The following is a 24,650-nucleotide window of genomic DNA, read 5'->3' as shown; positions in this document are numbered from 1 at the left end:
CATGTGGCAGCAGGCAGGTGGCTTGCATACATAGCCACCACTCAGTTCTTTAGTATTTAATGTCTTAAGTAATTCTTCCATATTTTGTAGTCTTGAGTACCAAAAGGTGTGTGAGAAGCGTGCAGGCTCCACCGGCTGTGGTCTCTGCCCTGCTGAAGGCCAGCTCAGGTATTGTGTGGGGTTTGAGTTTTTTGCATAGCAGAGCCTCATCTGTAACATACTCGCGCTGAGGCAGGGACAGGGGTCCAGGAATAACTGAAGGAATAAATCGAACTTTGGGTTTGGGATGGAGCTTTTAACTGAGTTGTTTCATGCCGCCATTTTGCCAGCTGACTCCTGGTGGCATTGCTGTGTCCGCTCCTGCGCTCGGTCCAGCGGCGGGCAGGCCGCGGCGGCTGCCGGGCGGCGCCGTGCCGCTGGGGGAGGTGCTGGCTGCGGCGGGCCCTGCCGAGCGCTCGGGGGAGCAGCGCTGGCCCGGCCGCCCCTCGCCATGGCAACGGCGTCCCGCGCCTCGAGTAGGCTGCTTCCGCTGACGTAGGCCGGTCGGCGGGTCCTGCCTTGGTCCCGCCCAGCAGCTGCCACTCGTGGGCGGGCGCGCGGTGCGGCCGTTGGGCGCGCGGGGGCGCCCGCTGCCGAGGCTAGGGGTGTGCGCGCGCCCCCCCAGAGCCAGCGCCGCCGCGGGCAGCGCGAGGCTGAGGAGCCCCGGCGCTCCGGCAGTCTCTGCTGCCCGTGCCACCGGCTCTTGGGGTGAGCTGCTGCCGCGGAGTGCCTGCGGGGTGTAAGAAAGAGGGCTGGGTGGCGCAAACGAGCCGCTGGACAAGGCTCCTGTGAGGGCTGAAAGGTTGATCGGGATGGTTGTCCGCAGTATCCAAATAAATGACTTTCCTGTATAAAAACCAAGAGAAACGAGGAAGCTAAGTGAAGACTAACTGATTTCTTAAATGTAAAATCTCTTCCTTTATTTATGTCCGTCCTCTGTTCCCTCCGTATCGTGTCCCCCCTCCCCCCCCCCCTTTTTTTTGTTAATATCATTCTTTGGTAAATAAGGATATTTTTATTCAATGTTTTCCTAATTCTTGGCTGCTAATGAAGCAGTTATAGACAAAACTGGTAAAGTTCATGTTACAGCATTTTAAAATGCTGTAAGGAGCCTTGTGTAGCAACATCTACGTTTAATGGAAGAAGATTTAAAAAAAAAATCTGATTAAATTTGAGAAAAAGAAACACAGGGAATTGCAAGACTTGCAGAGAGAGTTTATCCCTAAAACACAAAAATTATGAAGTAGGGAGAGAATATCATTACAAACTTCTCCCGTATGAAGCAACCTGAGCAACCTGGTCTAGTGGAAGGTGTCCCTGCCCATGGCAAGGGGTTGGAACTGGATGAGCTTTAAGGTCTCTGCCAATGCAAACCATTCTGTGAAATGTAGTAACACTTTACTGGAATTCCCAGTCCTGTGATCCTGGATGCTTCCCTTTGATTGTTGTCAGGGTGGCTGTTGCCTTCCTGCTGCCTCCCCAGCTCTCCCAGTCTTCATCAACTTCTATCCTGCATCCTGCCTCATTACCCTCACCACACATCTCCAAAATTCAATTAGGTATTTTCTTTGTAACCAGTGCTGCTGGACTTGGTGTTTCCCATCAGTGTAGCAAGTCACTGGTAATGTAGCTGCCTGACTGCTGATTTGCATACCTGTCTCTGTGGGGAGTTGTAAACACTTTTTATCATGCTCATCCTTCCCTCTCCTACCAAAAACCTTGACTGTAGTTTCATGTTATGCAAAAAGCCTCAATTAAAATGTATGGTAATCCACTTCTGCTCATTCAGCCACAGGTTTGGCCTGTATGGTGATAAAGCTTTCCCCAGTACTGGGTTTCATTTGCACTGATTCTCTGCAGGGGTGCTTTGGTCCTGGGCTGTGGTTTCTCTGTGTAAACAATGTGGTTGTCAAAGACCTCAACTTCCTACTGCAGAAATTACATGTTTAGGTAGGTGCTGGTTTGTCTTAGCAACAGGAGTTGCAAGAAGCAAGAGATGGAGCCAGCTGAGAAGCTGTGCTGCTCAAATGACATTTGTCCCTGAAAGAAGGTTGACGAAGATGCGCTGTAGAAAGTGAGCTTGTATAATAATCACTATGATGTTTATTGGTTAAAGCACAGGTGCAATTACCACAGCTAATTCCCGAGGGGACCTCTAGTTTTGAAGTTACAATCATAAATTTTAGTGGTAGGTTTGGATTTGTCTAAGTGAATTCAGTAAAGTTGATGGATATCCACCTATTTTTATTTGTTCCTAGACTGGGTCTTGGGTATGAAATACAATACAGATTTTAACATATGGTCCATTTTCTCTAAAATATTTTAAATAGCAGTGACTTCAGGATGCAACACTTAAAAAAAATGCTTGTGAATTTCTGAGACATTCATCATTTTGTTTGCATCGTAATAAAAAATTTAAAAAATAATAATAAAAAAAGAGACCTGCTTACTAGTCGTTTCCACTGGAATCTGCCCTGAGACAGAATCCTGCAGGAGAATACACAGCCCCAAGATGACAGCTGCTGCTCTTCTGTGCTGGTGCTGAGGAAATCTGAACATCATAGCTGCAAGTTATGTACTGCTGTTAGCAACGCCACCATGCCAAAGCAATGGGCAACTACACGGGGATCTGGCCCCAGGAGTTTCAGGAAGTGCGATTCCAGGGGAGATGACGCTGTATTTACTTTTTGTCTTCTGATGCAACTTGCAAAAGTTTGAATCTGATCAACATCTATCAAAGTCTCAGAATCGAGGATAAAACATGACCTGCAAAACTCTCTGTTTACGTTGAGGAGCTTAGGTTGGCAAGAGGAACTCTGTCCAGCTTGTGGGAACCTCAGGTTTGGCCTGTAATTTGATCTGTGGTCATCCCAACAGTCAAAATTTGATTGCTGCAAAGTGCATTCTCTTAAATTTCTATAAAGAAGATTGGCAGAAGATGCTCATTTATCAAAGCAGTTTTCTGGCATGCATTGCTGAAATGATAGACATATCAGTTAGGCTTATTATTTGCTTTACCTGAAAACTATAAAATACTGAGGTGAAATTGTAAAAGCAGTCAGAGAACATAATAATTTTTATTGCATGGTTTCAGTACTTCTAGCAGGAAATGTACAGCATGTGACAATTCAGCCTGGTAACAGCTTTGTAAGCAGATCAATAGAACAGATTACTTCAGTTTTTACAGAAGTTGCAAGTACTATAGATAGATAGTGGGATCATGGTTTGTGAACCTTAAACCACACTTTCCTGCACAACAATCTGCAGAAATACTCGTTTTGTAAAGCAGGTATGTGATTTTCAGCTGCAAGGAACTTCCTCTTTCTTCGTAAGGACTATATAAATGTAGTTTCTGAGAACATGCATCTTGCTGTTGACTTCTAGTTTGCACTTCAGTGATCAAGTGTTTTGTTAAGTGAAGGGGTTGTCATGAGCCATTTTGTGACTCTTCATGTTTTCAATGTCAAACCTCAGCCAACAGAAATGGAGACCCTGGATCTGTTGAGGAATTGTTTGGTGTGCAAATGGGACCTGCAGAGCAGAGACCCCAGGATGCTACCTTGCCTTCATTCCTTCTGTAAGGACTGTCTTCCGGATTTGATTCAAGGCTATAGCTGTATTCCCACTGACTGTGAAGTCTTGTATGAAGGTAATATTTAAGACTCTCTGGCTTGTGGTCTTTGTGTTACGGTATTATAAAAACAGATGGCTTTTTGCAGCCTATTCCTTTACAGCACTACTTTGAAAGAAAAAAACTAGGAAACTCAAGATTTGTACAAGCAGAGGGTGCATTTGGAACAAGCCCCCTTCAATATGTTTTTCATCCAACAGCAGCAATGTTCTGAAGAGAAATGACACAGGCAACATTCAACATTTTCCAGAATGGACTAAGTTTCAGTTACTAAAAGTGTGACATTATGAATATTTGAATTGCTTTAGCTTAATAAATGAATAAATTCTACAAGGAAATTTCTAGGCTACATCTTTATCCAAATTTTTTGACATGTTGGACCTTTCTATGGTACCGGTTTTGGTGATGGTTTTATTCTTCCTTCTCTCCCCCTTCAGCACTCCCCCACCACCAACACAAAAACATCCAGTTCTTTGTTTCTAACAGAGGTCATAATAATTGTTATTAGAATACATGCACTGTGGTGTATAGAAACTCTTCCTTTTATCTCACTGTCAGTGTGGTTTCTCTCTATCTGAACCCTTCTGACTGTAGGGCATACTGTAAGTCACCCTAACAAACTGAGTAAACCAATGAGGATGAGCAGCATTTTCTTGCTGTGGTTTTTGGAATCCTGAAGTTATTTGTACAGTTTTTGGCAGTGATGTTAAAAGAGAAAATATGTATCTTTTTTTTGGAATAAAACAGGACTTAGATGACAGAATACAGTAATGTTAACTGAATGAGTCTTAATTGCCATGGGGAAGCATTCCAGACTCATTAATAATTCATAAGAAGAGCAAAGGCATGTAGATTACTTGTATTTTCACAGGCTTTGAACTTTAGATGAATAAGAGGCATCATTTATTATCTCTTCCATAGCAGATTTTAGAAACATGTAGGAAGAGAAGATACCTTCCCTGAGGTGATGGTAATCTGAATTGATGAGATAACATAAACTAGACAAGTTCAGGTTTGAGAACAAATGGAAACAGTGTTAAGAGATCACTGTTGAAAGGCTGGCAAAACACAAAAGATAAAGGAAAAGGGAATAACTTAATAACAAAGGAGAAAGGCTATTCATGCATAGGGTACAGACAGAAAAAGATATAGAAGTAGGAGACAAAGACAGCTAAGTCATTTCAAGTCCCCTTAAAAATTTTAATACCCAATCAGAGTGGGTTTAAAGTCTGGGAGACCTACTTTATAATAAGATACTGTTGAAAACAACCACTCCATTACTTTTTGTGTATCCTCATTTGACGCCTAAACCATTCCTCTCTCCTCCTTGTTTCTGTTTGCCAAGTGGCAAAGCGAATTTATACAATTTGGTGATCTTGGATGAAGCGCAGCTAGAGATTCTCACGAGTTGTTAAATTTGGATATTTCAACATTGGATATATCTTCAAGCTCCTGAGTAGATCAGGAATTATTTGTCTATAGCAAATTAGAAGAAATACTAGGTTATTTCTGTATTCTTGAAGTTTATGTTTACTTCCTCATTCTCTTGTAGATAGGGAACTTCTATGGGAAAGAGCAATATCAGAGAAAAGTAGTAATGAAAGGTGGTGACCCAGTAAATGAAGTGAGATACCAGGTGCAGAGACTCAGTTAATATATGATCAAGAAGAGCAGGAAACCCAAAACATCTGTGTCTCTTAAAGTCAATGAGTGAAACTGCAAACACTCCAGGTCAGCCAGGATAAATCTGTGAAATGTTTTGATGGTAGGATGCTAGATGCTACTGGACTTATCTGCACTGATTGTTGAGTTATAGGCAGTACAGTACTACCTCAATTTTCAGTGTTATCTTTAAGTATGATCATATATAAGTGTCAGTGATGAACTGTAAAGTGCTGCACCATTTTATCTGAGTAAACATGAAATATTGTTTGTAAGAAAAATGTGTTCCCTACTCACTATGAATTCCTTAAGCAAAATATAAGAATTAAAAAAGTTAATATATTTTCAAGTGAAGTCAGTCTGACATTTGCTACAAAAGCATACTTGAATTTGTGGGGTTTGGTATGCTTTACTATAAATAGTACTGTGCTAACATGAAGCTCTTTTCTGGTTTACTATTCTTGTATTAAGGTTGCTGAGAAAATGGAGGTAAGTGATCCTGATATTTCATGGGGTCGATATTGGAAACTTACTTTTATACCTGTATGTGTTTAAGATGCTCATAAATGAAAGCTCTGAGAAAGCCGAGGTCTCATGGAAAAGCTGCATATGCTTCAGAATTTATTCAAAGCTGTGAGAACTGAGAGTTTGGAAGTTATATGAGTGGAAAAAGATTATCTTTGTGAGTTTGGCTCCTACACATGACTGTATGAAGGGGACTTTAAGATTCTCAGTCTTTCTTTTCTTTTTCTGCAGGCCAGTATCGCTTCCTTTTTTTTATTTCCTCTCTTCATGTTAACAGAGAATCCACATTCTTCTCTGCAGATCTGCACTTTGTTTGCTTCTAGCCTGTTTAGTGCATGGGAAGAAATAACTTTAAAGAGTGGGGCTGGGTAAAGAAAAAGGGAGAGGAGATTCCCCCATACCCTAAGATGGAAATTTCTCAAATGAGGACTTTCCCAGGCTCCTACATGTGTGAATTGCCACTCGCAGTACAATGTTGCAGCTTATATGCTGCCTTGGCTTCCGTGGTCTGGCTCTTTCTCACTGAGTTCTTAATATATTCAAACCCAGAGTCATTCAGGTTCCTGTGCTTATCCCTCCTTTCTGAACTGGAGGTGGGTGCCAAAATAAATTACCTTTTATCTGCAAATCTTCCTCTCCATAAGATGTTCAATTGTGTAAGTTGTTTTGGTGCTTTAAGTATCACCAACGTATTAATTTCAAAAGTAGCTAAATGAGGACCAGTGGAGGTGCATTGTTGTGAGAAGTTCATGGTTTTGGAAGACTGCCTCAGCTCTAGGGTTGTTTTGTTTTTTTTTCCTTAAAAAAAAAAAAAATGACAGTGATCACTCCTCAACCACAGTTTAGATGCCTGAGAACAAGGCAGATCAGGAAAGATGTACTGTAACACCTTGCACATTTCTGTTAACTGATACCAAGCCCTGGTGTTATTTAGTTTTTGTGACGGAATTGGGTAATTTTTCTAACTGGTAAGTTATACTTAATGTTTGTAAAACGTGATTAGTAAATTGTCAGCTTTGTAAATTGCTTTAGGAAGTGATAGATTTAATTGTATCATGGTGTTGTATTGAAATTGTGTGTATTGAGCTATTTTTTTCTGAAATTCTATTTTTAAACTGTCCTTTGCCCTTTTTTACTTCTTTAGATGGACAAGGACTGCATAATTGCTGTCCACATTCTTTGCATAAGTCGAAAACTGTCCACGCTTGCGTTATGTTAGCTTCCCACATGGAAGAGAAGGGTCTGAGATCCCCACTTAAATGCCAAGAAATGCAGCAGGGTTATATGTCAGAGAAATGCAATTGATAAAACTAAGAGAAAAACCGGACTTAAAGAGAACAAATGTGACCTCAACTGTTGACAGATGTCCATTTGCTGCATTTTATTTCCAGCTGAAAATACACGTTTTTTCTTAGTTTGTAAGGTAGGTGCTACGTATGACCATGGATCCCTAGTTGTGAACACTTGTTAGTGAGGCATATCTAGAACTCAGCCAAGCATTGGTCACGCTTCCATTTGGTGGGTTCAGAGATACCTGCAAGGGAATTTGTTTCAAGAGAAAGATTGTGCTCATTTGGCTCTAGGCTCATTTTCGGCATGTTTTGGCATAAATAAGATGGTGTCCTGAGTTAAGGAGACTCCAGGTATCAACACACAGTGCCTTATCTTGTACTAAGTCTATATGTAAAAAAAAACAACCCCAACTGCACATCTACAGAGCTTTTTCAACCATACTTAGGCTCGCAGTGGAGTACAGTTTGGCCACCTTGGTGTTACAGCTCTTATATCTCCAGGACCCAAATATCCTTGTTTTGATGCTATCGTATGAGGCAGGCGATGCAATGCATCACATCTATTCATTCTGAAGAAGAATATTCACTAGCTTCTATTAGATTCACTTAACACCAAATACATGGTTTATTTCTAAAAGGGGAAGTAGGAAAGTAATTCTAAAGGAGGAAACTGCTTATGATGTATATATTTAGTAATCTTAAAATGTATTTAAAGGTAGTCAGCCCTTCTCACTCTGTTGTTCTGCTGCCAGATCCAAAAGACAAGTGAAACAATGGAGGGTTTAGTTATATAAATATGAAGCTGTAGAGTGGGAGGTTGTCTGCAGAACTGTTTCCTATAACCTATAATTGGGTCTCCAAGGAAGTGTATATTATGCCTGCAGCTTGAGCTGTAGCTAATGCTCTCTGAGAATAATTATTCTGATGGTTGTTGGAGGAAAAAGAGCAGAGGAATAGGTGCAACATGTGGACAGCAAGTATAAATGCCGTGTGTATGATAGCTCCACTGTTTGTTTCTTTTTGCCAATCAATTTTCATTATAATAATAGATTAATTATCTGCATTGATTTATTTCTGAAACAACCAGCTTGAGGGTTCTGTTTAAACCTGACTAGACTGGAAGACCTTGAAACAAAACTACAAACTGTGGCTTTTGATGTTCAAAAGGTTTTTGTACTCAGATTCCATACGTGGTGGTGAGGTTACAGTTGGCACTTTCAGAGGTGATTGCTGCAAAATATCCACAGCTCTGTCATTTACACATTAAATTGCTACAATACAGGTGGAATAAAAACTTGAGAGCACTCAGAAATTTTAGGTTTCTTGATTTGTGCTTCTACAAAGGAATGCTCTGTATGAGGGTCACTACATTGATGTCTGCTTACTGTTCTCTGGGTCCAATGCAGTGTGGCATAACTTTCATTAACAGAAATGAAAGTGCTGTGGGATGTGAGAGATCTGACCTGTGGGGATCTAGGGCTTGAACAGTATATGGCAGAACCTTGTTGTTTTCCTGAAAGTTGATCTCGGATATACCAGCTATGGAGTTGGAGTATCCAGACTAGGTATCCATGTCTGACTACTGGATCCACTGCCTGTGAATTTCCATTTTCCCCAACTCACTGCTGATGGGGGAGTGTGAGAGTGGAAATAAACATGTGTCTTATGAAAAAAAGCTGCAAACCAATTCAGCAAAATAAACCTCTGCTGCTGAAGCTCTTCAGGGTTCAGAGATGTGTGTGTATAAACATAACACACACAAAGAGCTATTCCTGCATGCATGTCAGTTTCTGGTGCTGGTAGCTTTGGTGGTGGTGCCCAGGTTCATTATTAGCCTATTACGGATGGTAGTTAAAGCAGTAGTGGAGCCCTGGAAGGATGTAGGTGTAGGACTATTCCTCCACATCCCTCATGTGATGAAACTTCCTGGGAGTCTGTCAATACAATGTGGTCTTCAGTACTAACTGATAACTCAAATACACTGAGAATAGCTTATGTGTGGTTTATGCTGTATATAATTCTGAAATAGGGTTTTATTCTGTTTATTACAATGAAATGGAGCTTAAATCCAATATTGTGATCCTTGCTAGCCTTTCTAAATTCATGGTAATCTCTTTAGCAGTGGAATGTGATGTCAAAAGTAATGATTTCAAATGATAAACAGCAGGGGGTAATGAACTTCTAAAAAATAATTTATACAAATGTTCTGACCCCTTTCCTACTGACATAATTTCCATACAAAAGTAGAGCATGTCAACAGCTCTTAGCTTTTTGCTGCTTAGAGGTGTTGGTAGCAAGAATGGACTTCGTTTGGGCATCATGATTGCACCATAGCTGAAGTTGGCTCCTGATCTCTTAACATGTAAGCTGTTGTTTGAATCCTGTAATTCCATGTTGAATTGCTATTTAGATCCAGAAATTGCATCATTCTCATATGTATAAACAGAGAGTCTCTAGGGCTTCTGACTACTCTTCCCTTCACCCACTGTGCTGTAATAATGATATATTTAAATGAGCTGTCTGCAAAATACACATTCTTAAAACAAATGAACAATGTTGTTTAGAGGCAGTGGTAAGGTAGGAAGGCAAGAAAAATATTGAGGGAATCATCTGCAAAATGTACTGTGGGACAGAATGGCATTGTAAGACTTGCTGCTACCTGGATCTGGAAAAGCTCTGCTCTTTCCTTCTGCACGCTTGCTCCAGGTAATTCTGAAGACTGAGAGAAGACCCAGGCAAGAAGGAAGATGCTGCAATTCATTCCCGCTATGGGATTTTTATTCCACCACTTCAGGAAAAATACAACCAAGGCAAGTTAATAGAGGCCTGAGTGAATCTGAGAGGCAAGGGCAAGAAAGAAGAGGAAAAAAAATGTGCACCTTATAGGGGCCCAGTACATCTTTCTGCCCTGCTGATTTGTCAGCATTTCTGGCTTAAAAAGGGGGAGCAGCCCCAGGTAGTCCGTGAAAGGTGTAGAGACTTCAATCTGCAGTACAGCAAAGCCTGAATCCAGGGAGTGCGCCGTGTGTGCTGTTCTGCTTAATAACCACCCGCTCCCCGACACAAGTGACTTTGTGTGTAGCTCTCTGACTGTTTATCCAGAGGACAGGTAAGGGGTTCTGAGGAAATTGTACTTTATTGGTGATTTGCACTCTGAGCATGAGCACAGCATGGTGTGCTTGCTTTGTGTTGTTGACCTGGTTACTGCTTGTGGCTATTTGTAAAGATGTATGTATGGTTTGCTTAATTTCAGGATAATTGCTTCACAAAGCATTCTGTAGTGTATTTATTATGCCAAGGTATCATTAGATTCTTTTGGGAATTTATATTGGAAAAGGTTGGGAATTTCCAGGGAGCAGAGATTTTTATTAAATGGAAAAGGAATCAAATAAGAAGCCCAATTAGCTGAAAAAGTATGATCTCCAAAGCTACCACATTCAGGGAATCCCTCTTTTAGCAAGATTCAAATCCATCTCCTGTGCCTTTAATAAAGTCTTAAGTATAAAATTCAGTATTAGGACAGGTAGAAGGTGCTTACTGATTAGTCCTCCTGCAAGTAGGAGACTACTTTCAATGCAGTACTACCATGGTGTCCCCATTATTTTTCCTGTTAATTCTTATGCTCTTTGTTTGGATTTTTTTTAAGATGAAGGCTATGCATGTCTTATGTTCATTTCAATTTGAAGGCTGCTCTAATTCACATTTACTTAGCAGCTTTCCAGTATCTGAAGGGGGCCTACAAGGGTGCTGGGGACGAACTCTTCATCAGAGACTGTAGTGATAGGACAACGGGTAATAGGTTTAAACTTAAACAGGGGAAGTTTAGATTAGATATAAGGAAGAAGTTCTTTACAGTGAGGGTGGCGAGGCACTGGAATGGGTTGCCTGAGGAAGTTGTGAATGCTCCATCCCTGGCGGTGTTCAAGGCCAGGTTGGACAGAGCCTTGGGTGACATGGTTTAGTGTGTGGTGACCCTGCCCATGGCAGGGAGGTTGGAACTAGATGATCTTAAGGTCCTTTCCAACCCTAACTATTCTATGATTCTATTTCAGACACACTTGACAGCTACACAATCAAAAGCTGTACTTGATGGTCTGTGGTAGTGAGTCTAATACAAAGTTTTATGTGTGTGTGACTCACTCCATGTGTATCTCTTGAACAACACTGATTTCAGTACCATAACTTGGGTCTAAAACCTGGGGAAAATATTGTTGCATGGCATCCAGGGCATCACTTTTAGCTATCCCTTAGTATTAATCAGCAGTGATGTAATTTACCTCAGAAATCATAACTGTTCCATGTTTCTTAATACCACTGCATTTTTCAATACATATAAGGAGGCTTTTGTGCAGAACTGAAATCCATACAGGATGTTTGTTTTCTTAAGGTGAATATTACTGAAGTTTTCTTTAAATACATTTAAAAACATTAAAAACATGATCTTGCCCATTGTCAAATTAATGCATTCTTTATACAATGAATTTTATACTCCATTAGTTTGTAACAAATTAGCAGAATTTAAAGTTCACATGAACCTGCCTGAGGCCATGAGTATTTTCATTAAATATCATTCAATTGGTATAATTTGATTTAACATTCTGCACTAACTGAGTAGTGTTGGAATGTAATAGTAACTTCAATTCTAACTTTTTTACCTTATGTGGTGTGTAGACAGAAGTTGTCCTTCCTATGGCAAAGTCCTGAGCACTGCTTTTGTCTCCTGTAAGCACCTGTTGTCAGAAATGTTTTGTGTAAGACTGTGTGCTCACCCATATGGCAAGTAGGTGAAGAAATAACAGTCATGCATTTCTTTCTTCAGAATGTAACTTGTTGATAATTTCCCCTTTGGTCAATTTGCAGCATTATTACGTAGTCTCAGTATGGAGGATTTCTCTCTCTGTTAGACAAATCAAGAACGGTGCTGCTTGGGCAATGCTGTTATGAGAGTAAGAAACTGGTTCAAAATCTCAAAGGGCTAGAGGTGATTCCCTGTGAAGTCAGTAGATGGTTTCCTATTGACTGCATCAGAAGTAGAGCGTGTCCCATGAGACTTATTTGAGAAACTGTTTGCAAAGCAGGTATTTTGCTTCCTAGATTATCAATCAGAATGTATCTGTCTATTTGTGCTGCTGTTATAACTGTATGGCTTTGTAAGGTGCTCACAGGGAAACTTGAAAACTGTTTCACCTTCTAGGAATTAACACTACAATTCACTGGTGCCTATAGCATGCTCCATTTACAAGGAGTAGGAGGGCACTGTCTATATAACACGTCTTAGCTACTGTTTTTACATTTCTTTAGAGAACCAAGCTGTTAATGGATTTCTAAAAGACATACACAACCATAATTTGGGAAATCGTGGAGAGGTTTCAGTGTGACTAATCTAAAAGCTTTCTGTTGTCCTAGGGTGTAACATATGAAGGTGATTAGCAACAAATACTGTAAGTAAATAAGGTAACTTTTCAGCTGCGCTCCTTATAATAAGGATGCAAAGTAGAGGAAGAGTTTAAAAGACTTCGACAGCTTTCTGCTATCACAGGCATCTTTGTCAGATGAATTTTTAGGCTCTTTGTAACTCCTGTCACCAGAACACACTTAAACAAGACTCAAGTTACGTGCCCAGAACACGAGCAAAGCGCTGGCAATTGCTTGCATTGCTGTTTCCCTTGGGGTGTCTTGCAGCTGAGTAGCACAGGCACCTGTGGATACTGCCTGTTCCTTCTCACATCTACATGAACACTCAGAGTTGTACGAAATGCACTGTTAAACAAGTGTGAGTAAACCATAGTCTGCCACTTGGGCCCTCAAGTCACACATCTGTTGTAAATGGGATCTCGGAAAATAGCAAACAGTATACTTTTGCTTTTATAATGAGATTTGGGCTAACAAAGACCTAAATCTCATGAAAGTGGTTCATAGTAAGATGTCCCTTCAAAGGAGATGTAACAGAACTCAAAGTTTCTTCAAAATATTCATGGATGAAAGTGGATGTATTCAGACATCTGACTGCATAGTGCATTTGTCAGAAGTGGTGACGTAGGAAGGGCTCGGGGTTTGTGTGTCTCTGCCAATGTAAAGTGCTGCTGTTAAAATAACAGTAGCCCAGGCCTGCAAATGGCAGACATTCAGGGTTAGAACTGTGCACCTGGCCAGGGACTGCAGGAGCCATGTCCCAAGGGCAGAGTTAATACTAAGCACCTGTAAAACAAGAGTGTCTCCGATAACTGCCTAATGTGAAGAGTAATAGATATTTTAAGATTTAGTTAATCTACAGACCACTGTCCTTATTTAAAAATAATTTTAATTAAGGAAAAGTACACATTGAACAGTCCAGTAGAAAGCTGTCATTCATTTTGCTTTTAAAAATCTTGCTTTAAATGAGTTTACATCATTTAGTCGTGGAAAATACTGCTGTTAGTTATCATAAAGAGATCGCTTGGCAAGGTGAACATGGCACTGAAATTCTGGTCTCAACAGAATGGAAAAATCTTAGATTAAAAAAAGATAAGGTAAAAATAGACTGACACGCCACGACCATCTCTAAAGGACTGGATTCATATCTACATCTGCAGTAGTTTACAGAAATGTGGTCAGAAACATGCATACTCCTTTCGCCCCCCACCCCCCCCAAAAAAAGGCAAAAAACCACTGAAGTTTGTAGAAAAATGTAAGTCCTAGCCCAAGAATGAAATAGTCATGCAAAAATGCAGGTATGCAGGACACCTTCCTCAACTGCTAGTTCTTAAGTTCTTAGCCCAGGCAAACACTGATTCATTCCAGCTGTGCTCAGTAACTACTGCGGGTGAAGCCAGGTTTTGCTGTTATACTGCTTGCTTTGCTTTGCTTTGCTTCACTTTGCTTTAGGGGTGATCATGTTTTGCCACTTGTGGATTTGTTGTAATAGATGGTTTCCAATTCTGACTTTTATCTATGAAACTTTTTTTCATTCTTTACCTTTATTCTGACTCGTTGCTTCTGCCAGCAGCATGTTACGCTTCTTTCACTTCACTTGGATAGCATGCTGCAGTGTAAAAGTAGTATGTGTGTATGTAAAACTAGGCAATGTGTGTTTTATGCTTTGATATACCTCTGGTAATGTGAAGCTGGTCTAGAAGAACTGTAGGAAGTATCAGAAAGCACAAGTAGATCCATAACAAGGGAATACAGTTTAAAGTGTGGCTCAGTTTTTATCAAAGCTGTAAGCCCTAATGAATTCATGGGAATTTGGACATTCAGATATCATTGATAAATGGTGAAATAAGTCAACTGAACTATAGTGTATTTCTAAGGATTTTGTTGCTTTGTTTTTCTTTCTATGTATTGAACTAGATCTAGCCACATGTAACTTCTGGCTTGAAGAAAGTCTTATATTCCTGGAACTGTATGTCAGGGTGATGTAAAAAACCCAGCAATATTGAAGGGTGATTTATATAATTTCCTGGTTCACATGGCTGGTGTGCAATGTTTTATTTGTGTTGGTTTTGTTTTTTTTTTAAAAATTCAGGTATCCTTTCCTGCCCTGTGTGCAAACAGACCTGCTTTGCAAGGGATGTAGTTGAAAATTTCTTTCTCAAGGACTTTCCCACTGGTAATTCAGCTATGGCAAAGGTAAGTGAAAACCTTTGCACTGAACAACAGACTTTCTTACAGTTCACTTATGCAGCACTGTAATTATTTCACTCCTAGAGATGGACTTCTTTAGTACTTTTTTAACTTATATTTGAAGAATGAATTTGACTCTATATACTTTATTTTAAATCGATTAAAAATATTGATACTAGTGGTGTAGGACCTGTGACAATCAATATATCAGGAAGATACTGAATCTCTTGGATTCCTTGTTGTCTCCTTTCCTGCCCTCACCACAAAGTCAACAGAAGCAGACTATTGGCTGAATGGTTACACCAAGATTACCCATTAGATTCTGTGGGCAATTATAATTTTCTGATTGCCTGTTTTAATGATAAAAAATGTCACACCATATTTCAGTTTCCCATTGGGGAAGGGATGCAAAGGGTAACTGAAAGGCACAGGTTTACTACTTTGGCCTTATATTAACACTGTATATATATTGATTGCCCTCTGTCAAATATCCAGTTAACAGGCAGGGCTATTCTCACAGTTTTTTAGTTGTTACTATTTTGGGTGATGAGAAAGGACAGAGAATGGTGTGTATTTCTGCCTCCTTTGTTACAAAACAGTATTCTATTATTTGCATGAGTAAGACGGATTTGAGAATGTGGTACTATTACCTGTAGCTAGGAGTTAAAACAAGTAAAAACTTGTAAAAACTAGTCGGTAATCTGCTGACTACTTTATCCAAAGTGTGATTCAAAGCAAGGGAAGAATAAGAAAGAAGCAGGGATACTGGACTTCACCTTCTGAATCAGTTTCTGGACCTCAGACTGTCTCTTTTGCACTTTTGATTCCTGAGTAAACTGGATAACCAGCCACATTGGATATTCAGTTTCAGGGCCTTTTGGTGGAGGGAAACACTTTTTCCATAGTGTAAGACAGAGGATATGTCTTTCCATTCCTTTTAACTCCTATAGGGACAGCAACAATTTCTGGGTCAGTTCTGTCCCATGCAGAAGGGTTGAGACAGCTTTAAATTGTGGAAGTGGCTTGCCCAGTGGTATCGTTGCAAAAATGTATGGAAGGGATGTTCTTCTTCCCTGTCAGTCATTTCTATATTTTAGTTTCTTCCATTGTTAAAAAGAAAAGAATGTGTAACCTATTCCATGGAGCGCTCTGGGAAAGTTAAAAAATTAATACAAGGAAAACATGTTGACATCTTCAGGTGTAAGGTGCTTGAAGAGTGCAACATAACTTTATCTAAAACATAAAAAGGTCTATTCCCATGAGCTCTTCAAAGAGAATAAGAATATTCATAAGATATTGCAAATGTTTAGAATGCACTTATACTGGATTTCTGAATTACCATAAACCACATCATTTACCTTTCAGTGAAGATTTGTGTAGAAAGGAAATCAGATGAGAATATCTAATGTCTTCAAAAGCACTAGATTATTTTTCAAGCCTTCTTTAAAAGGCTTTTCTTTTCTGTAGTCCCTTGGGGGCCTTAAGAGCAGTTTGGTAAAGCAGATTTCTCACTGGAGCTTAGGAGCACCCTAGAGGGACTCATGAACCTTCCTCATTGTTTTTGGCTTACTTCCTTTTTATTAACAGTCAAGTTGTGTAATAGTGAAGCTGCCTTACTGTCTTAACAACCATCCCCATCCACAAGTAAAGCCATAGTTTCACCACCAGTGGTATCAAAAGGAGAGGCACCAGCTCATCCAACCGAGACACAGCTAAAAACCCATAATTTTCTTAATTTACCTAATCTATTCAAATGGAAGTCTGTCATGGCTTGTAACCAAGTGCTTGGAAGCAAGATGTTTCTCAGAGTGTGAGATAGTGAAGCATAAATGATAGAATGTGTTATATACCAGCAACAGGAGTTTCAAAAATATGCAGTTCAGAATCGCTTGCCCAAAAGCCCATTTCCACATCATAAATAATGTAACTCTGCGAACACGCTGTGCTCTGGAATTTAAAAGTAATGTTAGCACAGTACAGCATCAGTATAAATTCTAGTCAGATTGACACAGGTAAACCTGTGATTAAGCAGTTTTGATTATTGCAGAGAAGGCAGAACATCCCTCAACTTTTGACCTGTTCCATAAGCTGGCCCCTCATGGGTACATTTTAAATTACACATTTTTTTTTTTTACATATAAGCTTTGCTTCCCAGAATAAATACCCTTGCATTTTGGTTATATAAGTAATGTTAGGCTTTTTAGTTTAAATTATTATGCGTACCTTTTGGAAAATGTTCTTAATAAGCAAATGGCTAAAACAGCAGAATAGCTTACACAAGGACTTCCCTGCCCCGACAATCAAACACATTTAAAACTTTGCTTTGTTGTCATATTGTCAAGAATTGCCCCATCTCTTTTAAAAGATTGGGAATACTTAGAAACTCATGAAAAATGCTGTGAGATTCCAGCCCCACTGAAAGTAATGGTAAAATTTAATTTCAGCAGAATAAAAATTTTTCTTCTTGTGCTGAAGTGAATTAGAATTCCACTCACTTGCCTCTTGGAATTTAGGTGGATATAGATGTTCCGCTTAATGTTAAAGCCATCATTTAAAACTAAGACAACCAGCAAAGAACTGTGATTGTTCTTTCCTCAGGCTTTCTATTCCCTGAGACACCATGAAGATTAAATTCACCAGGGCTTGCTTCAGGGTTTATGTGCTGAGTGTGTGTTGCTGTGCCCTTCTCTTCATGTTTCCCATCAGAATAGGTGGCACGCAATCGTAAATGAATTGAAAGGCAGATAAGCTGATGCCCGACAGAAAGGACACCATAGGAAGTGATTTTGTCATCTATTACTAGTTGCTGGACTCACTCTGAGTAGTACCAATATTCAAGAACTACATATAAGTACAGTAGATCTATTGTAACCTTGTAGGAAATGTTTGAGTTTAATAAAGTGGTGGCAAAGCTTTTATGCTTTGACGATGGTAAAATTGTAATACTATAATCAGTCTGCCCATTAGTACCTATTTGTGGCTATGGTAAGTCAAAAACATTAAAGTTGGGAGTTTTCAAACAAGGGGTTTTAAGTCTAGTACAAATCCTTTTTAAAAAGAAGAATCATTAAAGCTATCTTGAAATAAGTTAAGATCATTATGGATACCAAATTACCCACTTCATTTAGGTGCAGCATAATTAATTTCTCCTTTAGTGACACTTACAGATAGCATGGCCTGTATAACAAAGGGCATTTCCTAAATTGTTGAATCAATAGAGATGATAGTTAATTAAGTTTTACAGTACTTCTCATGTTCCCATGTGTTATGTTTTCCAGTTTACCACATGTGATATCAAGGTATAAATTGAGCTCATTTCTGGTCAGGTCTTTAGAGAATATGAACTAAGTTTTTCATTCATAGTATGTGGGTGTCCCCATATTGTTTTCTAAACTGCCCTTCCATTGGCATGCTTTATGTATTTTTCTGACAGTTACACTGTATCAGGGTGGTTCATACAATGCTAAAGCAAATAGCTTTAAAGTAAGCTCTAATTTTAAATAAAGCAGTGTAGATTTACAGTAGCTCTGCCGAAGTAGCTCTGATATACATTCATTTAAATGAAAGCTGAAGTGGCTTCTGTAGATTTTTTTAGTTTGTTAATGAATAATTAGTAACAGACAAATTAAAGACAATGAAATGATATAGTAAAATGCTTCTGGATAATGTGATTAAAAAGGAAATGGTAGTTAGATTAAAAACATTTTTCATGGGATATGTTTGACTCTAATATTTCACATATTTACTTGGTAACCTAGGCTATCTATTCTCAGGTGGAAAATATCTATCTAAATATATATAAAAGTAAAGCGTACACTCACTTGATGTATTAAAGCCATCAATAAGTAATACACTAACAGAAAGTGATTACAAAGCATACCACTCATTTTCAAAAGTAACTTTTAACCTAACCCTCCTTAACTGAAATCAGACAAGTTTTATTTCATAGTTTCATGGCTTTTCAGTTGACAAGAAACAAGTCATTATGATTATTTCTTCTGACATCACATGTAACATGGGCCCTAGAATTTTGCTGAATAATTCAAGCATAATTGTGCTGGATTGTGCTAGAGCACAGAAGGACAACCTATTTAAGAGCTTCAAGCCTTAATTTTATTCTGTTCCCTTTTACAACAATAAACATGCTCTTAAAATCACTTGAATTATATTAATCTCAGTAAGTTTGCTGACAACACTAAAAGTTATGTGGTTTGGTTGATGCTGGAGGGAAGGGATGCCATCCAGAGGGACCTTGACATGTTTGAGAGGTGGGCCAGTGCCAACCTTATGAAGTTCAGCCAAGCCAAGTGCAAGGTCCTACACCTGGGTTGGGCAATCCCAGGCACAGCTACAGGTTGGGCAGAGAAGAGATGCAGAGCAGCCCTGAGGAGAAGGACTTGGGGTGTTGGTCAATGAGAAACTGAACATGAGCCAGCTTCAGTGTGCGCTTGCAGCCCAGAAAGCCAACCGTATCCTGGGCTGCATCAAAAGAAGCGTGACCAGCAGGTCGAAGGAGGTGATCCTGCCCCTCTACACTGCTCTTGTGAGACCTCACTTGGAGTACTACGTACAGTTCTGGTGTCCTGAACATAAAAAGGACTTGGAGCTGTTGGAGCAAGTCCAGAGGAGGGCCATGAGGATGGTAAGGGTGCTGGAGCACCTCCCATGTGAAGACAGGCTGAGAAAGTTGGGGCTGTTCAGCCTGGAGAGGAGAAGGCTGCGTGGAGACCTCATAGCAGCCTTCCAGTATCTGAAGGGGGCCTACAAGGATGCTGGGGAGGGACTCTTTGTCAGGAACTGTAGTGGTAGGACAAGGGGTAATGGGTTTAACTTAAACAGGGGAAATTTAGGTTAGATATAAGGAAGAAGTTTTTTACTATCAGGGAGGTGAGGCACTGGTACAAGTTGCCCATGGAAGTTGTGGATGCTCCATCCCTGGCAGTGCTCAAGGCCAGGTCGGACGGAGTCTTGGGTGACATGATTTAGTGTGTGGTGTCCCTGCCCATGGCAGGGGGCTTGGAACTAGGTGATTGTAAGGTCCTTTCCAACCCTAACTACTCTATGATTCTATGATTCTACTAACAGTTTGTATGACTAATTTGTAATCCTTGTATGTAATTGCACTTTTTGTTCTTAGAGCTGCTCCACATGTAAAGAGAAGAGACCTGCTCACAGTCTCTGTACAAGCTGCAATAAGTGGTTGTGCAGCTCATGTACAGAGGAACACAGACATAGCAAGGAAACTGGAGACCACTTCCTGTCTGTATCCCTGAAGGGCTGCACAGGTACTGAAGATGCACTTTGAAATTTGTTTCTTCTCATATCAGTTATTCAGTTGAAAAAGGGGCAATTGCAGGCTCTGTGTCATAGATACCATGCTTTTTGCATGTGACTCAGAAGGATATGTACATGTTAATGAGAGATTATCTGATTTTTCTGTAACTTCAGGGCCATTACCACAATCAGCATTCCACAGTATTTGAAAAGTTATGCATATATGTGTTTCCACATGCCTTTTCAATTCGCAGAGTGATGGGATATGGTTTGGCAGGCTGCAAAAGCAACAGGCATTGCCCTTTCAGTACTTCTGTCCTCTTTTGAGTAATTTCCTTCAGAAAACTACGTTAAGGCAATTCCTGTGCATATGGACAAGGTATAGGAGGGAGAGTAACAGACAGTGAAATGCTGTGATCACTATAGGATGTTCTTTTTCTAAGCCTGGAGTGAAAAACATGGTTCCTGAGTTTGACCACTGTATTGACATCAGCAGGCACAAATGAAGCCCATGAAGCCCACTGGCAAGTATGTCTCATCCCTATAAAATGACGAGCCATCCCTATAAAATGAAAATGAAAGGATTATGATTTTCTGTTACTGCTTATTGTTTTCTTTACTTATATGCCCCAAATCTGCTGAGGAGTATGCCAACCTAAACTTATATAGCATTTTTAATCTAAAATAAGAGTTTTGCAATTTTATACAATTAGTAAAGTTTACACTTTGCTCACGTATGATATTATTTGTGCTGTAGGGTTTGTGCTACACTATCATTCTTCATAAGGAAGATAGAGGACAGAACAAGGAATAAACATAGTTGTAGCCCACTGACTATACTTTTTATATTAATTTTTTACTTTAGGATTTTGCTTCTACAAGCAAACATATAGTCTGTATATGTTGCCATAGATGGAGTTCTTTTAAGTCCTTGGTATTCATATTAAACAGTTTGAGGCACTTGAGACATGATGTGTTATTACCAAATAAAGTGTAAACAAAAAAAGGTCTGTAAGAATAGCAATAACAAAAAAGCACAGATGACATTTAAAATTTTTCCTGGGTATTTTCTAGAGAATAATATAAAGTGAAGTCCTCCCAGTCCTCCCTCAAATGCACTGATTGGATGGACAAATATGTTTTCTTTTTGAGTTGATGGCAAGATAAGGTGTGGTTTTGAGGCTCTAACTGTTAATAATTTCACTTTGAGTATAATTACTGGCTCATATTGTTAACAAATAATGGTAAGAAAATACACCTGTGGCTTAGTTGTGGGTCTGTGTGTGCTGTATAAAGAAAAAGTTGCACACACACAAACTGCTTTCTCATTTTTTAGTCCTAAATCCTGTGTACTAAAAAAAAAAAATAACAAGGATGTTGGTAGTGTATATATAGGCTAGTTAATCTAAAAAATGATTGGGCATGTAATCTGTGCTTTTTAAATTCTTATTTATGTATACATATTATTTATTTAGGACATAGGAATCCTGTTCAGGATATTTCAAAGTAAGCAAATGCTAGGTTATACTAGAACTCAGGCTGATTTTTTTATTTTTTTTTTTCTTTCCTGGCAATAGAACATCCTCTGCTTTTCAGATTCAGCAGCCACCTTCAGTCTGTGCTTCTGAAAAACAGCCGCTTTCCTTGTAGGCCCTGGTAACCGTTAAGAGATTCTCTATCCCATTGATCTTGGACCTTTAAACTTTTCTATTATTTGCCATTTGCTTTACAAGGGCCAGGATATCTTTTGTCATCTGAAAACTGTAAGATTACCGGGGTCTGAAATGAAGTAAAGTAGAACCCTCCCACACTTCGCCAGATGCATTGAATCCTGCCTGTTTCTTTTAATTTTGATAAACAATTCCTTCCTTGTGTGGCAGAACTAAAAGAGCCTGGCTTTGCCGAGAACCCTTTCTTTCTTCTTCCTTTGCGGTTCCTGTGCTCCGTGTAACATGTCTGATCACCCCCTGCCATGCAGAGCCTCCAGCTCTGTCACAGTTCCCCATCCACTTGCTCTGCACATCCTCTTGCTTCTGACCATCTACTGCCCACTGGGTGAGACCCAGCTCACGCAGCTGAATGGCTGAGCTGGCTGCCAGGCAGCACCTTTAGCCTGGTGACTCCTGAGGTCATGGTGCAGAGCAGAGTGCCAAATTCTTGTGATTTTTGAGACCTTTGGCCTTCAGTCAAATTTATATTTAGAAATCAGGGGTGTGGAGAGGAGCAGGACTAGGCTAGCACAGAAAAATGCTATACTGTAAAAGAAGAAAACAATTTTTTAGTAGCCTGATTTCTTTTTCCTACTGACTCATCGTTTGTGAGCCTGTGGTAAAGGCCCACAAAATGAATGCTGCTGGTAGGAGATTCACTGTGAGGGCTTGTTGTTACTGGAAATGGCTCCACTCTTGTTTGGGAAGAGCTTTATTTTATTCACTTCCATTGTGTTCTGTAATATCTGGTAGCTTGGGGGAGGTTGTGCTGGTTAGAAGATTTCATAATTTTGAATATGCTTATTGAGAGCTGGAATGAGGAGTTATGGGCATGGTCTGTGTCGCAGTTCAGTTAAAAACTGTTACTGAACTCCTACATTGAAAACCAGATCTTACTTTTGCTTATCAAAGCATGAAACCAGACAAATAGCACAAACTGGACTTGCTTTGATCTCTTCCCACCTTCCCCAATTTCATACTAATATTTAGATCTTGTACAGTTGCTCTAGTGTATTCTTCTTAGCTGAACCACTTCTAGAGGTACTATCAAAAATTCCAGTGCTCTTGTGAGTGCCAGACTATTACTGCTGGTTATGAATATGAAGAGATGCTGAAATGTGGTTCACACATGGGTTGCACTATTTGTAGTTTTTCAAACATCGATTTTTCCTGACAGTTTGTGTTTACTTGTGTTTGGTTTTGTTTTGGTTTGGGTTTGTGTTTTTATTTTGTTTTGTTGTTGGTTTTGTTTTTTTGTTGTGAGTTTTTTTTTCTTGTTGTTTTTTATTTGTTTGTTCTGGTTTTTTTGTTTGTTTGTTTGTTTGTTTTAAGACAACCCAAAAAAACTCCTGAAAACTTTCTGGATCTGTGACTACAAGATGCAAAAATATTGAAATCTGCTTTTGAAGTGAATTTGCTGAGCACTGGAGAACTAGGCGCTGAGAACATGTGCCAAAGTTTTACGACAGATTAAGCAGCAGCCTTGGAGGAATAATCTCTGAAGAGCAAACCTGTCACTGGAGGGCTCTGCATTAGCACTAGGAATTATTGAACTTTGTTTATTTCAAAGTTCTGCAGAGCACTGAAACTGCTTGAAGTCATAAAACCAGAACTTCTTCCTCCTTTAGTCCCAACTTTTTTAAAAGGACATTCAGTATTAGTACAGACTCTTTCTAGAAATCTGTTCTTTGCAATTGAGTAGAAACAATCCTTTCACCAAAACTTTGTCAGAAGTAAATGATCTGGTGCTGACATACCAACTATTTGTAGGCCAGGGCACAAAATGAATATGTTTCTCTTTTCTATACTATCTTTTTCAGTCTCTCAAGTTTAAGTATGAACTTATAAAATCAAAGTTTGAGTCACTGCAAATTATGCAATGTGAGGGAGGACTCTATTAGCCAAGATGTGATTGCTTTTCCAAAGCTTACATCAACTGAGCAAGGAACAGAGATTTAATGCTTTCTGTTAAATACTCAAGAGATCCACCTGAGGTAAAGGAAATACTGTTGAAGATGGTGACTCAAATGATATTAATTCAGAATTTGGGGCAACTGAATTTTCCCTGTTCTTCAGTGATGTTCGTTTCAAGACACTAAGATGGATAGTTGTGGTCAAGATATCTGCTTCTATTAAAAACAGACTTACGCCTTTGTTTAGCATCTGATTTGTAAGAATTCAACTTATTTTAAAGCTGAAGAGTGTAGCTCTGAGCTGAGTTAAAGTAGGTTGAGAATACCATGGCTTAGTTGCAGTTCTCACTGATAGGTCAATTGAATCAGGGAATTAGAAGTGGCAGAGGCAGTGGGTCTGTGTTGTAATTAGATACCATTGATTTTTATCCTCAATTTGCATTTGAAATCTGCTTGTCTCTTAAATCTGACACGGTACTAAAAAACCAACTGATTTCTCTGGGATGATTACAATCACCCAAAGGCTAAGGAACCCTTCAGAGAGAGAAAAATGATGAAATCATTATATAAGATTGTGACTAGGCTTCATTATACTTGGACCTTAAAGACCTCATCTCATTATAAATTGGAGTTTAATATGGATAATTTGGTCCTGAGTTTTCAGAAAAACAGCTTGCATGCTCTGCAGATGCTGTGCACTTAGAGGAGCTTTTCCAACTCATGAAAATGGAGGTGGTTATTATGGTCTTTGTATTTTTCTTTGAAGATATAATATCTGACCCCGTAGGGGAGGAAAAAATGATCTTCAACACCCACCTTGGTTATACGTTGGTTATACAACCTGCTTGGTTACATATTATTTGCATTGTCAGCTGCAGGTTTGAAGGCAAAAATACGTATTTGCAGTACAGTCAGATAAAAATGGCTGTTGAGGTGAGTTTCATTTGTACCTTGATAAAAAAAAATATTGGAGTGGGCAAAAAAGCCTCTCTGCTCAATTTCC

General features: G+C 39.4%; 1 protein-coding gene across 2 annotated transcripts in view; it reads left to right on the top strand.

Annotated features, from left to right (window-relative positions):
* The first annotated feature begins 9,017 nt into the window (after positions 1-9,017).
* Positions 9,018-24,650, top strand: part of TRIM66 (tripartite motif containing 66) — a 46,423-nt gene continuing 30,790 nt past the window's right edge. The window contains exons 1-3 of one of the 2 annotated variants that reach the window (XM_030483956.1): positions 9,018-10,258; positions 14,654-14,757; positions 19,889-20,036. In XM_030483956.1, coding sequence (XP_030339816.1) covers positions 14,749-14,757; positions 19,889-20,036 — 157 coding nt within the window. In that variant the 5' untranslated portion in view covers positions 9,018-10,258; positions 14,654-14,748. Of the gene's footprint in view, positions 10,259-14,009; positions 14,758-19,888; positions 20,037-24,650 lie in introns of those variants that run through there. The other variant, XM_030483955.1, reaches the window with a different exon arrangement.

The sequence above is a fragment of the Strigops habroptila genome, chromosome 4 (assembly GCF_004027225.2).
Source record: "Strigops habroptila isolate Jane chromosome 4, bStrHab1.2.pri, whole genome shotgun sequence".
Lineage (NCBI taxonomy): Eukaryota > Metazoa > Chordata > Aves > Psittaciformes > Psittacidae > Strigops > Strigops habroptila.
This window is presented reverse-complemented; position numbering and strand designations above follow the sequence as displayed.